The following is a 16347-nucleotide window of genomic DNA, read 5'->3' on the forward strand; positions in this document are numbered from 1 at the left end:
GATGGACGACCAGCTCTCCTATCTCAGCCAGTAAGTGTTGGCTTTTTAGGGAGCCATCAAGAGCGTGCCAGCATAAGAAGTAGGTTGTGGTTGCTATTCCTGCTACTTTCTGGTGCCCAAAAATGACGGAGGCTTTCGTCTTATCCTAGACCTGCACCTTCTCAACTTGTGACTGAAAAAGGATATGTTCAAGATGCTCACCATAGCTCAAGGCTTGTCTGCCCTGGTCCCTGGAGACTAGATGGTAGCGTTGGCCTTCCAGGATGCATATTTCCACGTCCCCTTCCTGCCTGCCCACAGATACTACCTGCAGTTTACAGTGGGCCAAGAGCACTTTCAGTTTGTCATGCTTCACCAATGCCCTTTGCATGTACACTAAAGTGATGGCGGTGTTTGCAGCACATCTGCGTAGGTCAGGGGTTCCTGTCTTCCTCTACCTCAGCGATTGGCTGTTGAAGGCAGGCTCAACCCAGGCAGTAGTCTCCCAGGTCGATACGTCTGATTTCCTGCATTCCCTGGGGTTCACGATCAGTGAGCCAAAGTCACACTTGGCACCCTCTCAGATGCTTCCTTCCATTAGGGTCGTTCAGGACAAAGTGCAGTTTCAGGCCCATCCCCCTAAAAGGCGAGTCCAGGATACTTAGGCTTGATACTGAGCTTCCAGTCTCCATCATGGATTTCATTGAGACGGACTCATGGCCTCTGGCATCCTTCTTATGACACATGCCCGTTGGCATATGAGGGCTGTGCAGTGGGACCTGAAGTTCCAGTAGGCAGAGAATAAAAGGATGATTCTGATCTCTGAGGAAATTCAGGTGACTGATAAGCCATGATTGTGTCAGCAGCAGGCTCCTCCCTTCACCAACCAGAGCAGACTGTAGTGATGGATGGGACTATCTCCTGTGAGAGGTGGAGATCAGAGGACTCTGGTCTGCAGCAGAGTCTGGGCTCCACTTCAACTTGTTAGAACTTCAGGCGATCCGGTCAGCATTGAAAGCCCTTCTTCTTTGATCAAGGGAAGGCTAGTGCAGGTTTACATGGACACACCAATGACAAGGTCGGTGGGGTTAAGGCCCTGCTTTTCTGGACATGGCTGGAATGTCTTGAACTTTCACTTAGGATCCTGGCTGTCTGAACGCCAGGGCAGACTAACTCTGCTGTTGATGCCTAGCGGATCACAAATGGCTTCTCCATCCGGAGGTGGTGCAAGGTGTCTTTCAAGAGTGAGTAGATCCATGGTTGGATCTATTCACCACCACCGGCAACTTGCAATGTCACTAGCAGTTTTGCGTGGAGTTTCTAAGGCAGTTCTCGCTTGAAGATGCTTTTCCTCTTGAGTGGAACTCCGGCCTCTTGTATGCCTTTTCCCTGAAACCACTCCTACCCAGTTCACAAAAGATCAGGAATGACCGAACCCAAGTCATTCGTGTTTCTCTGGGTTGAGCATGGAGAGTCTGGTGTCCCGAGCTCCTCTTAGACCATCGGTCCTCTATTCAGACTGCCCCTTTGGAGGGGGGGATGTGAATCTTCTGTTGCAGTAGCACGGCAGAATTCTTTACCCAAACCTGCGCATACTGTGCCTTCATGTTTGGAGTTTGACCGGCGATAGTTGACCGCTTTCTGCCTTCCTCCAGAAGTCTGTAATTTTCTTCTATTAGCTAGGCGTCCCTCCCATCAAGACTGTATACTCCTGCCATTGGGACAAGTTTGTGGTGTCCAAGGATATCAATCCTCTTTCTGTGCCTTTATCCCAAATTTCATTGTTTATTCTTTCTTTGGCGCAGCAGGGCTCTGCTCTCAGCACTGTTAAAGGTTATTTGTCCACCATATTGGCGTTCTTGTGATTGCCGGACCCGCCTTCTTTGTTCAAATCACTTTCTGCGCCTAGATTACACAAAGGTCTCCAGCACATTTCCTCCAAGGACATTCATCATGCCACAATGGGATCTTAACTTTGTCTTGACTTGTCGACTTTCAAGCCGCCTCCTCTTTGCCTACTTATCAAGACTGCTTTTCTAGTGGCCGTTCCATCGGTCCGGATCGGCGAGCTGCAGGTACTTTCTCTGCACCCTCCGTATACCAACTTTTACCCAGACAAGCTGGTTCTTAGGACTCGTGCTTCCTTCCTCCCAAAGGTTGACACATCTTTTCATGTAGGTCAGAACATCACCATGCCTACCTTCTTTGCTCCGCCTTACCCTTCTTAAGAAGAGGAGAGGCTACATGATCTGGACCCAAAAAGAATACTGTACTACCTAGATCGCTCAAAAAAGTTCTGGGTGGATGATCAACTCTTTGTAGGGTATGTCAGGGTTAAAAAGGGAAGCTGTGCAGAAAAGGACCATCTTACGATGAATTGTTTTCTGCATAAAGATCAGCTACGCATTGGTCAAAAGCCACCCCTGAAGAACGTGCATGTTTATACTGCCAGAGCCAAGACTGTGAGCACTGTTAGCTCATGAGGTCCCTCTCCTGCATATCTGTCAGACAGCAATGTGGGCGTCTTCGCACGCATTCACCAAACATTGTCTGGATGGTCAGATCCGTTGTGATGAGCACTTTGCCTGTTCGGTCCTGTAGGAGTTTTTGGTTTAGTCAGTATCACAGACCCACTTCTGGGACATATATCTTTAGTACCTGTTCTAAGATGATAAATCTGCAGATAGAAGTCTCTAGCATATGAAAAAGTTAATTACATTCCTAACACCTGATCAGGTAGTCTGTCTAGCTGCAGATTCGTTACCGACCCTCTCATCTTCCTCACTCTCGAAACTGATGCCATAGGGTCACCTGCCATGGGTCTTAACCATTCACACCAGTGTGTGAGCATTATTCGTGGCTCCTCCCCTCTAATGTGGAAAGTCACAAAATGAAACTGACAGTGCGCTGGGGTGATGCCTGTATAGACACAGAGCATGTCACTTTGATGCAGACGATCGGACATGGAGCTGATCAAGGCCACATACTGACATGCAGGGGTACTGCTCGAACATTTCCAGATCCAGTCTGACGCCTGACGAACATGGTAAGGTAAGGAAGCTGTGGCTAGCCAGACAAGGTGCCAAAGGTAAGTGACTTGTTCTTCTAAACTACAAAACGAATAGCTGTTTCACCGTCTTTTGTGTGGTGGCTGCTGTTCTGTGGAACTCTTGCACTTTGTACTCAATCATTGCTTTTATAGTTCAAGATTGCTTTAACGATTTGCTTATTTCCATCTTCCTCTTCCGAGTTTATGCTGCTGGATATTTATTTGCACATTGCACTAGATTTGTTATAGACCCATGATACCTCTGTGGTGAACCATTGCGCTTTGTAAAATGAATAAATAAAAGCTGGTCTGGCTAACGTTGGTATTTTAGCAATACTGCAGTCTGTAGTTCCTCCACAAAGTAAGTACGTTTGGAGGCTGCTGTCAATAACTCTGAACAGACTTGTATTGCTTCTGTTTCCAGCGTCTTGCTCATGTCCACCTTCCAGCCATGAGCTAAGTCGTACTTTACTGAGCACTTTGTAGCGAAGACATATTTTTTTAAATATTTCCCTTCAAAATACAGACAAGGCAACTTTCAAACATTAGTAGCATTTTCCTACCACTGGCCAGCGAAGCACCTAGTTTTCTGGCCACAGACAATCAAGTATGTGTCAGAAATGGAATTATGTAATGTTCAGATTCCGCCCAGCAGATTATACACGGAGCTTGGTATGGCATGTGTAGGTTTGCCCATGCATGCCATTAGATGATTAGCAGCTCTAACAGCCATAGTGTCCACGGTACACACCGAGCCCACACTTACCCTCTCTGAAGAACAGCAAAGAAAGAGGGTGGTTTTGAATTTTAATTGTTTATGCGCTCTTTTAGAGTTCTTTCAACAACTTTGTTTTTATTGCAAGGTAATGAATCTATCTCCTTCTTCTAGATAAACGTGAAGATTTTTTTCTGTATAATGAATCTGAGATGTTGACCAAGTGGTCATATTTTAATTTCTAATGGTATCGGGCTACTGTTTTGAGTTTGTTATTACAAACATAACTCTCTGTTCTTTGCGCGGTGGCTCCCTCTTGTGGATTTCGGGGTAAGTGCATGCAGTAAAAATTGCTTGCACACGCGTTTTCTGCAATAAGAGCTACTTATGTCCGATGAAAATCATCCCAAGCTACTAATATTATTGCTGTAATAGTGGCCACCCCACCCAAGATTGTCAGCAGTGACATATTAGTGCATGAGGCAGGATTTTCTGTTTTGACAATTTGGAATACTTAAAAGCCCTATCTTCAATCCCCCTGGTGCTAAATAGTATGAGTAGTAAACCTCTCTCAACTCAAGGATAGTTGTTAAATACATTTTGAACATTCAATAATTTCTCTCCAAACATCAGAATATTAATTCTGAAAATTGTCATCTTTAATACATGTTGTTTATACATTTTAGTATGCATATAATAATTCAAGCACAAGTCTCTGGCCTACACACAGGAGAGATTCTTGTAGGTAGCTGGAGAGCTACTTGTAGCTCACAGGATACTTGTTGGAGACACCTGCTCTAATGTTTTTAATACTCCCTCATCAAAGATTTGCTAGTCTGACAAAGAGCCCATGCCTTCTTCAGGCAGTACCTCTAGTGACTACTCTATGGTCATGCAGCAAACCCTTTGTTTGGCAGCAAGACATAAGCTCAACAGAGCAATATGACGATGCCATCTGTGCATATCCATAAAAGAACCAAAGGGCGCTTTTAAGTTCCTCTCCTGTTTTGAGCAGTGTGGCACTAGCTTGGGTTCTATAGTCAATGGTCATTTTGCATCCCCCTGACCCCTCTTTCTCTTTTACAATCGGAAAGCTAACTTCCGTTTTAAGCTCCATGCACAACACGCTTATCAGGCAATTTTTCCAAGGTTTGCATGTCTGCAGCAGTGTGCCTCTGCTTTTTTGGTCTAGAAAGGCAGATTGGGCTGTGCTTCTAGGGTTTGCCTGTTCTCCACCCGCTTGTTCAAGGCAGTCCGCGTTCTTGTTAACCTCCTTGGTTGGGAGCTTTGTCCCCTGTCCGGGACTTCGAGGGACTTATGGTCAGTTCCTTCTTGAGGACAGAGAAGCGGCGTCCTGCCTGCTGCCCGAGCAGCAGGTACATGTAAATAAAAAAATTGTAATTTACATTACCATTTGAAGATATGTGCTGTTCTAGCCTAGTGCAAAAGTCGGAGGGTGAGAGCGGGGCTGATGGCAGCAGCAGGGTCATGAGTGGAAGCTGCCAGTGTGGAGTGCGCACGTCCGATTGGCCTGCTGTCTTGCGACGGCCAGCCTGACATGCGCACTTCAGATCACACCAGTCCCTGCAGTGTTAGAGATTGCAGGCACAGACACCTAAGCTCAAAAGTAGTGCTGGGTTAGCCTGCTCAAACCAATCTTGGTGCTTCTCTCATGCTGAAAAGAGCACAAGAGCATCTCCAGGACTCGTTGGGCTTGCGTCGCATTGGTGCTCAGCTATTAACATTGCGTCAGATTTGATGCTGTTACATACAAAGTGACTAGAACTCCAGTATCTTGGTTAGAATGGCGGCCGTTGTTTTTCACAGCAACAGTTGACGAGGATCACTGGATTGTGCTTGATGCAGCCGTCTTGCTCTGTCCCTAACTAAGGTGGATAGAGTCATGCAGCTAAGTTATAACGTCTCATCCTTGCGCACTGCTTCAGATGACCATAAGAGCTCTTCCCTCACATCATTTGTGGAGTCCTTTGAGATTGGGGTGGGGAGCAGTGTATATTAAAAGCTTTGGTTAAATGAGCTGTGGGAAGAGCTCTTACGGTCATCTGGAGCAGTGCACAAGGACGGAACTTCATCACTTAGCTGGATAGAAGGACCGAAACAGAGAATGGGAACTGTCATCACAGCCCTTCTCTTCACTGTATCAGAACAGTTTTTGCTGCTACAGGCGTTTTTATGCCTATTTTGAAAATGTTTGCAGGCTTCATAAGCATCAGAATTTGGAAAACTGAGTACTGAGAACTTTCAGCTTCCCACACTCGTAATGAGGAATTCTGTTGGTAATTAAGATATTTTTAAAATCTTTTATACTATGGTTTCTGCATATGTGCCAAGCTTGTACAATTCAGAACAGCTAACTTGTTAAAAATGCTCACTTTTCAAATTTCTCAGGAACATCAAACACATTTTGAAAAGCAAAATGAAAAACTAGTAAAAATCAAATTGACGTACCCTGTCTCGGCTCAGTATTGCTCTAGCAGACCCGTTACGTTGTCTTCCGTGACCTTTTGTGAGTCCTACCCCGATAACTCTTTTAAAGTGGAGATTCAGCGCTTGCCCAGCCTCTTTACTCGTAGCGCTGAACCCCTCTTCACAGCTGTACCCACCCATAGCAGCTTTCAGTAGGCGGAAATGAAATGCCAGCAAGAAATGTGGGCCTTCTGCCAGGCTTTGCTTAAGGAAAGGGTGGGGATGGCCTATAGGGCATTCTGGGAGACCCGTTAAGCTGGTCTGACAGGTTCAGTGTGTGGGCCTTTTTTTGTCAGTTTGTGGGTCTGTTTTATGGTCCAGTTTTTACTGTTGATTTCTCTGCTATTACCACAAACACTGCATGAAGCAAGCACATGTGCATGCATTCTCCTAAACCTTTCAAAACATTTATATACAGCTTGTCTTTAAAACAGCCCTTGGTTGCAAACGTGGGCACCTTTTTGTCTGATTCGCCAGTATGGGCCACTTTTATTTTGGCGCCAGATCTGTGTAGGAAAGTACCATCTTGCCTGGCATGTTACCCCCATTTTCACTGTATGTATGTTTGTTTTTGCCCTTGTGCCACTGGGATCCTGCCAGGCAGGACCCCAGTGCTCATAATGTATGCCCTGTATGTGTTCCCTGTGTGGTGCCTAACTGTATCACTGAGGCTCTGCTAACCAGAACCTCAGTGTTTATGCTCTCTCTGCTTTTCACAATTGTCACTGCAGGCTCGTGACTACCTTCACCAATTCTCATTAGCACACTGGAACACCCTTATAATTCCCTTGTATATGGTACCCAGGTACCCAGGGTACTGGGGTTCCAGGAGATCCCTATGGGCTGCAGCATTTCTTTTGCCACCCATAGGGATCTCAGACAATTCTTACACAGGACTGCCACTGCAGCCTGAGTGAAATAAGGTCCACGTTATTTCACAGCCATTTTTCACTGCACATAAGTAACTTATAAGTCACCTATATGTCTAACCCTCACTTGGTGAAGGTTAGGTGCCAAGTTACTTAGTGTGTGGGCACCCTGGCACTAGCCAAGGTGCCCCCACATTGTTCAGGGCAAATTCCCCGAACTTTGTGAGTGCGGGGACACCATTACACACGTGCACTACATATAGATCACTACCTGTATGTAGCGTCACAATGGTAACTCCGAACATGGCCATGTAACATGTCTAGGATCATGGAATTGTCATCCCAATACCATTCTGGTATTGGGGGGACAATTCCATGCATCCCCAGGTCTCTAGCACAGAACCCGGGTACTGCCAAACTGCCTTTCTGGGGTCTCCACTGCAGCTGCTGCTGCTGCCAACTCCTCAGACAGGATTCTGCCCCCCCTGGGGTCTGGCAGCCCAGTCCCAGGAAGGCAGAACAAAGGATTTCCTCTGAGAGAGGGTGTTACACCCTCTCCCTTTGGAAATAGGTGTGAAGGGCTGGGGAGGAATAGCCTCCCCCAGCCTCTGGAAATGCTTTGATGGGCACTGCATAAGCCAGTCTACTCTGGTGCGAAACTGGACAAAGGAAAGGGGAGTGACCCCTCCCCTGACCTGCACCTCCCAGGGGAGGTGCCCAGAGCTCCTCCAGTGTGTCCCAGACCTCTGCCATCTTGGATTCAGAGGTGTTTGGGCACAAGGGGCTGCTCTGAGTGGCCAGTGCCAGCAGGTGACGTCAGAGACCCCTCCTGATAGGTGCTTACCTCTTTCAGTAGCCAAGCCTCCTTTCTCAGTAGCCAAACCTCCTTTTCTGGCTATTTAGGGTCTCTCCTCTGGGCTATTCCTCAGATAACAAATGCAAGAGCACACCAGAGTTCCTCTGCACTTCCCTCTTCGACTTCTGCCAAGGATCCACCGCTGACTGCTCCAGGATGCCTGCAAAACCACAACAAATTAGCAAGACGACTACCAGCAACATTGTAGCGCCTCATCCTGCCGGCTTTCTCGACTGTTTCCTGGTGGTGCATGCTCTGAGGGCTGTCTGCTTTCACCCTGCACTGGAAGCCAAGAAGAAATCTCCCGTGGGTCGACGGAATCTTCCCCTTGCCAACACAGGCACCAAACTTCTGCATCACCGGTCCTCTGGGTCCCCTCTCATCCTGACGAGCGTGGTCCCTGGAACACAGGAGCTGGGTCCAAGTGTCTCCCACAGTCCAGTGGCCCTTCTGTCCAAATTTGGTGGAGGTAAGTCCTTGCCTCCCCACGCCAGACAGCAAACCTGTGTACTGCGTGATTTGCAGCTGCTCCGGCTTCTGTGCACTTTTCCAGGACTTCCTTTGTGCACAGCCTAGCCTGGGTCCCCAGCACTCCGTCCTGCATTGCCCAACCCGCTGAGTTGGACTCTGATGTCGTGGGACCCTCCTTTGTGACTCTGTGTCGACCGCTGTCCTCAGATCTTCGAAAGTGCCTGCTCCGGTACTTCTGCGGGTGCTGCCTGCTTCTGCGGGGGCTCTCCGTGTTGCTGAGCGCCCCCTCCGTCTCCTCCTCCTCCAAGGGGCGACATCCTGGTACTTCCTGGTCCACAGCAGCACCCAAAATCCTCAACCGCGACTCTTGCAGCTCGCAAGGCTTGTCTGTGGTATTTCTGCCTGGAAACACTTCTGCAACCTCCAGCAAGCCATGGGACATCTTCCATCCAAAGGAGAAGTTCCTAGCCATTTTCGTTGTTGCAGAATCTTCGGCTTCTTCCACCCGGAGGCAGCCCTTTTGCGCCTTCATCCGGGGTTTAGTGGGCTCCTGCCCCCACTAACACTTTTGTGACTCTTGGACTTGGTCCCCTTCCTTTACAGGTCCTCAGGTCCAGGAATTGGTCTTCAGTGTTTTGCTGGTGCTTGTGGTTCTTGCAGAATCCCCTATCACAACTGTTCTGTCTTTCTGGGGTAGTAGGGTAACTTTACTCCTACTTTTCAGGGTCTTGGGGTGGGGTATTTTGGACACCCTTACTGGTTTCTCACAGTCCCAGCGACCCTCTACAATCTCCCATAGGCCTGGGGTGCATTCGTGATTCGCATTCCACTTTTGGAGTATATGGTTTGTGTTGCCCCTAGGCCTATGTCTACCTATTGCATCCTATTGTGATTCTACATTGTTTGCACTACTTTTCTTACTGTTACTTACCTGTTTTGGGTTTGTGTACATATAATTGTGTATATTACTTACCTTCTAAGTGAGGGTATCCTCTGAGATACTTTTGGCATATTGTCACTAAAATAAAGTACCTTTATTTTTAGTAACTCTGAATATTGTGTTTTCTTACGATATTTTGCTAAATGATATAAGTGGTATAGTAGGAGCTTTGCATGTCTCCTAGTTCAGCCTAAGCTGCTTTGCCATAGCTACCTCTATCAGCCTAAGCTTCTAGAAACACCTCTATTCTACTAATAAGGGATAACTGGACCTGGCACAGGGTGTAAGTACCACAAGGTACCCACTATAAGCCAGGCCGGCCTCCTACAGTCTGTTATCTGTCCCAATTCCACCCTGCCAATGGTACATCCTGAGGAAGGAAACAATGCCTTGGGGCTGGATGGAGTTGATCCAGCTGGTGAAAAGCTGGAATTTTTGCTGAACTGAAGTTTACAATTTCACATGAATTTGTCTGCAGATGTTCTCTCTTAGACTGGCCGTGTAACTTATTTGAGTTAATTAAACCCATTACATGATCAAAAATGTCTTACGGTCCCGGGGTAATAGGAGGGAGAGGGGTATGTACTTCATATGCAAAGGTACTTGCATATATTCTTATGCTACTTTGGTGGGTAAGGTGAATTAGTTGATGGGGAAGACGGTAGCTGAAGAAACACATTTTTGAGGTTACAAGTGCAGGAATAAAAGACATCAGACGAATCAGAATATATTCTCCTTGGCAATTCTTTAGAAAGGGCTACAAGCAAGTCTGTCTGCGGGACATATTGGTCCACTTATTTTAAATTTAGGTAACGTAGGCTTTGGGACCGTCAACTCATGCTAATGACCTTTTGTTGTATCACTCCTTCTCGCAGCAGTGCATAGCGGGACTATTTTACATACATAATATGTTCTGAATCAGCGCATATTATATTCTTTCTCATGTGCAGTGTATACTGTAATAGTAATATTGTTTTTCTACTTAAAACTTTATCGTTTTATCCAGGTCTTAAAATAAAAGAATGTGCCAGTGCTCGTTTAATCTCATTAGCCCAAGTTTGTTCATCTAGGTCTGCTTTCGTTGGCATATTTATACTTGGGTCAAATTGGGTTGTCAAAAGGTTAATCACACTTATTACAAAACAATGAACAATTAAAGCATGTCTGAATTGAAAAGAGTAGAACACTACAAAGAAAGTAAATAAATGGAAGGCAAAAAAGAAACATTTCCAAAGAGTATTTAAATATGTATATTGTTTTCTCCCATAGGTTTTTCTGGAACACAAACAGAACAGAGACTCCGTGCTTGAACTGAATAGCACTTTCCTACCTCAAAGCAACAGGCAGAAACTGTTTGAGTTCATTCTTCGCTTCATTGTGCTCTAGAGCTCTTTGGAACCATCAGTGCAGTGGGAGAAGTGTTTCAGAGGAGGCCAAGGGCTCCCGGCAAATGCCTGGATCATTGTACCTTTTATGCAGTCTGAGCTCAAAGCACTCCAAGTGCCTTTTAACCAGCTACCATTGTGGAGTTCTTACGGCTGCCCATGGACATCTACAGAAGTAACCCATCACCGACTTAACCTTGGGACGAAAACCACTAACGCAGCGTCGACGCTCGCAAATCTCGCGAGCTGGACTCAGTTTGTTTTTAACTTAGTACTTAAAGACTGTGACGCTAAATTTTGCAGCATTTATTAGGTCCAAGCTATCTCTAGGGTGTTAACTGACCTGTTTTTCCCGTCCCATTCCGGCATAGTTCATCTCTCCCCGCACATTGCTTTCTAAACTTCTTCCTGCTTAAGTGGCGCTGGTCATTTATTAACAAACAATGTCTAATTATGAATGTCAGCGGTTTCAAAAAGCATGGCAGAATCTGAAGTTAAATGCGACCTGTCAAGTTAGTGTTTTGCTACCTGTTAGGATTGGGAGATACACACGAAAGATACCTCGGTTTAGCAGGCACCACTGTTACACCTGTTTTGAGCAGGTAAGGGGAAAACGAGGGATGAAAGCAGCGTTTTGTTTTTGTTGCTTTTGCTTCGACTTTTTTTTAGGCCCGCAGCAGCTCACGTTTTAAGTTTTGTGCCACGTGGACTTTATCATGAGCTTCCCTTGGTTTCAGCGTCATTAGTGATGGTGACTAAGAACGAAGGCCGTCAGCCGCTCTTTGGTGTCACCGTGCCTGATGCTTTAGCGAGGGTTCTCTGAGTGGGTTCAGAGGTAGACTTCCAGTCAGCTGTGCTAGTTCTTCTCTCGTCGCTCATTTGAGTTGTTGAATGTATTCTTTTAATTGACCACTCAGTCATAGCCGTTGTAAATGGCAAGACGTCTTGACCCTTTACAAGCGAATGTCTGAATTTTCCATTTTGAAAAATAAGCGGCAAGCAAAGCCTAAAGTCACCAACTAGCCGCCTGCGTCAGATGTCCGAACTTGTATTGCTGCGTAAGGTCCTGTGTTAGGCTTTCAGGTTCCTGAGGAATGAAGCATGCACATGATGGGTAGTTGGAGAGCGGAGGCTGGTATAGCTTTGGCACTCTCTGGTCCAATCACACACAATAGCCACTCCGGCTGCCTCTGGGTGGCCAGCTTGTAGGGTGATGTGCTGGCAGAATCTAAAGGAATATTAGAGGTGTGAAGCGATAAATGGCATGCATATTCCCACTACCAATAAAAGCAGTAGATTGCCCGTCTTACCCTGCCTCATTCAACACATTTATAACGAGACCCTCGCTCCACAGGCAGTTTCCGGCCGCAATGGTCCGCATTAGTACTGTAGAATCAAAGGGGCTGCAAACAGAGTGCCTTTCTGGCGGGGCCTGACTAGATAATGTTTTCTTTGCAAGTACAGTTAAATTATTGACTCCGTAAACCAATGAGTGATATCAACGTTAAATATAACAATGGATTCATATGTTACTGCAAATACATGGGGCAAAAATAGCCCTCCTTGTGTGACTCTTAGATAACAAACATGTTGTGCTGAGGAACTTGGGGTCCTTGTAAGTAGGAAGCCTCCAGCATGATGCATAACATTTTCTGTTTCCTCACTCAGTTGAAATATCTGACACTATAACAGTCTGGTGCATCCCATCAGTATCAAAAAGTGTAAGCTGCCCAAACTGATATTGGGGTTGATGACAAGTGGCCGCTGCAAGGTCTGTAATGTTTTAGTCATATTTAAATCTTGCTGATGATGCAGTACCAGCCAGAAAAATGGCCCAAAGTCACAACAGTCACAGCGCATTAAAATATACTTGGAACAGTAGAAGGTGAAAATAAACGGGGAGGTCTGTTCTTGCAGTGCAAAGGGCTAGCCTAGCATGCCTCTGTTCATTGAGTGGGCAGTTTTCCTTCATTGCACATCGGCATAATAGTTTCCTCTTTGAAGACACTAAAACCATGAACAAAATTGCAGATGCAAATGTAAAAACACAGTCTATGAAAACTATCTTGAATGACACCATCTAATTTTTAAAGGCTCCATTGAGCTTGAAATGTGGCTTGTGATGCTTGCAGGGCATAGTTCTGTATTTTGGGGGCAAGGCTAAATGAAGATGCTCAGTCTTTACAGTGCCAAGTGATAAAATGGGGGACCTTCAAGTTGAGGTACTCCAAAGAAATGAGGATGAAAGTTTCTCTTGAGAAGCCTGTAGATAGCTATCTCTGAATCCATGCCGTACGCTGCAATTCATGTTTCAGACCTGAAGAGAATTGGCCAATATGCCTGGAAGCCCATGCAGGCCACAGTGTGCAAGCGTGAACTCAAAAATGGGACCTGCGGTAGCAGGAGGCATTTCTGTAAAATGTTTTACTCCATTAAGTCTGTTCTTTGCATGTGCTCCTCTGGCATACCTTTGCATCCCATATCGCTCTGAACGATCCTCTCCCAGCCTCACAACCTAAGCGGTCTGGAACCTGACCACCAAATAAGCAGGACCATGCATGGTTTACGAAAAGTTCTAAAGTGGCCTTCTGTGTCCCATATGCATACTCTCTCCCCCACCAGAGACACATTGGTGTGTGGTGTGGAAAGTAATATCTCTGCTCCATTTCTCTGATACCTAATGGGACCATCTACACTGCTTTAGACTAAACATAAGCTTAAAATCTAGTGTTTTGGGGGGAAAGCAATCACGTTTTGACTGTTTAGTGTACAGCACAGAGGAAAGTGCCACAACATTATAAAATGTCATTGTGGTCATCTTTAAGTAAGATGTTTGCAGTGTCTGTGTTTTACATTTGAGATATTTGACAGCATATTTAGGGATAAATCCAGCATGTTTTAACTTGAAGATCTTTCCATGAGTTTTAAATGAATTTTAAGCATGAATGCGACAGCTTCAGCTGTATCAAAGTTGCAGCACTATATGTGTTGCTCCAGGTGCAAGATTTTGCCTCACCAGCATGCTTTGCCCACATCCCACACTCTGCCAACCTCCCCTCCCCCAATCAAGTCTAATTTAGACTAGGTCTGGGGGAAATTTAAATTCCTCTGGCATAATTTTGGGAATTTCACATTATGCTTGTTGCATGAAATTCCCGAAATGGAGCCACTTCGCGTAATTATGCACATTTCTCCGTTAAGATATACAGTGACTACGCAGTTCTCTGTAAAACATGTACCACAGACACACGGACAGAAAGCAAGAGTCTATTCGCTGTGCTTTCGTTTCAGTGGGTTCTTGCTCCAAAAATTGATTCAAGGATACATTTTGCACTAAAATATAGGGCAAATTGACAGATTTGCATATTGTGTAATTTCATGTAATGTTGCCCAATATTTGCATAACCAGGCAAAAGCAGGTTAATTAAAGCAAATTACATGAATTTCACCCACCCCTAATTTAGACTTGTGTTCCCGGAAGAATGCAACATGGCCACATCACCTTTAGAAGTTATTGCCGAAAGTGAGCAGAGAAGCAGTGCTGCATAGAGCACATCTATCCCACATTTGTGTAATGCCTAACACCAAATGCATGGGTTTCTAAATGCTCAGCAATTACAGGTGACTATGTTAAATAAGTATATGCAGCATTTTTGCTTTCCCTCTTTTTGTGTTTTTTGTTATGCCTTAAAATAGCTGCAATGTTACTAAAAAAATAAATAAAAAAAAAGCCTGCAGGAAGTGTGTGGATTTTGCAACATTCATTTGCAGTTCTGCTCTGAGACATTTGCTGTTACGATTTTGCTCCAGCTGTAGAAAATGGAAGCGTCAAGGCGTTTTAGTTGGTGGTTCAAATTGTACATTTATCTATAGGGATTATGTGACCTGTTTTAGCTTGGCTCTGCAAGCGCATTATGGAGAAATATTATCAAGAGCTGAAGACTATGGGATCCCATCAGAGTGAAAGAAAACTAAGGCTTACATTTATAACAAAATATAGTACTGTAGATTAGATTTTGCATTGTAATTCTGTTAAAATGTCGACTAACTCATGGTGCCAGACATAGCCACTGTGGGTGGCTGTTGAGCTGGCACTGTGAATCTTGTGTCTTTTGTTTGTCTTGATAAACATTTTCTGTTTATGAAGCCGTTGAGCAAGTATACTCGAACTGAAATATTCAAATGTCACATTAGCTCTAAACTCACTGTGAAACAGAATATGCATGCTTGTAAGCGATACCGGTATTTTTAAAATAACAAAATACTAGTCTGAACCAAAGTCGTTTGTGTTCCTGAGCTGCAAGGGCCTCCTGAAATGTTATCTGGTGTGCTGTTACTTTTACTTCAGTGGTTTGCAAACTATACTCTCTGCTCGTTGACTGAGAAAACATATCTAGGCACAGTGATGGGTCAGTGGAAACTGGAATCCCCTCAAAAGTGTCTTTAGTGGGAGCGCCAGGGCATAATGTTATCAGAAGATGTTTTTATTTCACCAATACGTGGTCTTGCGTATATGTATATGCTTATGTCTCCAGCTGTCAGACGGGAGAGTCTTGGAGCACTTTGTTTCTATGATTTTAGTCTTTGAATGCCTGCTTGGGGAGATATTTTGTTTAATATTGTTTACTGATAAAGGAACTCAGCAGCACTGGAAAGTATGGCGACGGATTAACTTAATGTAAGTGTACTATTTAACTACGATCCCTGAAAGTCTAATTTTTAAGTAAAATTTGGAACCCAAAACCTCGGGGGTTTATCGTTTCATGATTTAAAAAAAAAAAAAAAATACACTATCACAAGGTACCCTTATCTCCTCCAGTTCTCAACAATCAAAGGAATACCTTCGCATGGTAATGCATACTGCTTCTTGCTCTCTGTTCTCACCACTATAGCTGTATAGCGGCCGGAAGAGAAACCGTGCTCTGTTGATGCACATTCTAAAGGCACAGCAAAGAAAGGCCCACTTGCATCTTGGCTGTCTCACAGAGAGCATGGATGTGGAAGGCCCATGTCATTCCTGCTCCATAACCTCCACTGCAGTGCTACCCAGCAGCGAGCTGGCATCTCGAGGGTCAACACCTAAAGCAAGCCCTTACATTTAGTTCTTCCAGTTCTTCTTGAGTATGCTTTTTGCCAGGACCTCTTACTGCGGAGTTTCTTTGAGTTTTTTTCATCAGGTTAAAGCATTAACGCAGGTAGGAAGCTTTCCTGAACTTAGGAAATGTGTGGACCAATAAGATAACTTCTCTTGCCCATCTTCTGCTTTTGGACCCCTTAAGCAACCTGCTGATGAGTTAACAAAATATATCACTGAGGGCCCATTATAGAGTCGCTCAATGCCACTTTGTTTTCTTTCACTAAAAACACAGCATTGTTTTTTGGCATGATATTTTTCTCTGTTCTCTAGTGGCATAATAAATGCTTTTCTTGGCCAGAGCCTGGTGCCCTCCCCCAGATATATTCAGTCCCCCACAAGTTTGAAAGACTGCTTCAAATCATAAGCAACTTCCCTCCATTCCCCGCTTTGAATGAATTGGCATATCAGTCTCCTACCAACGCAGACTATGATGATGCCGGGTAGTGAGACTATCCGTAG

The 16347-nt window shown here is 45.1% G+C and overlaps 1 protein-coding gene across 1 annotated transcript in view; it reads left to right on the forward strand.

The window, feature by feature from the left end:
• Positions 1–15521, forward strand: part of GPAM (glycerol-3-phosphate acyltransferase, mitochondrial) — a 242489-nt gene extending 226968 nt beyond the window's left edge. Inside the window, exon 21 of the mRNA XM_069239392.1 lies at positions 10636–15521. Coding sequence (XP_069095493.1) covers positions 10636–10752 — 117 coding nt within the window. The 3' untranslated portion in view covers positions 10753–15521. The remainder of the gene's footprint in view (positions 1–10635) is intronic.
• Positions 15522–16347: the final 826 nt, after the last annotated feature.

Source organism: Pleurodeles waltl, chromosome 6, assembly GCF_031143425.1.
Source record: "Pleurodeles waltl isolate 20211129_DDA chromosome 6, aPleWal1.hap1.20221129, whole genome shotgun sequence".
Lineage (NCBI taxonomy): Eukaryota > Metazoa > Chordata > Amphibia > Caudata > Salamandridae > Pleurodeles > Pleurodeles waltl.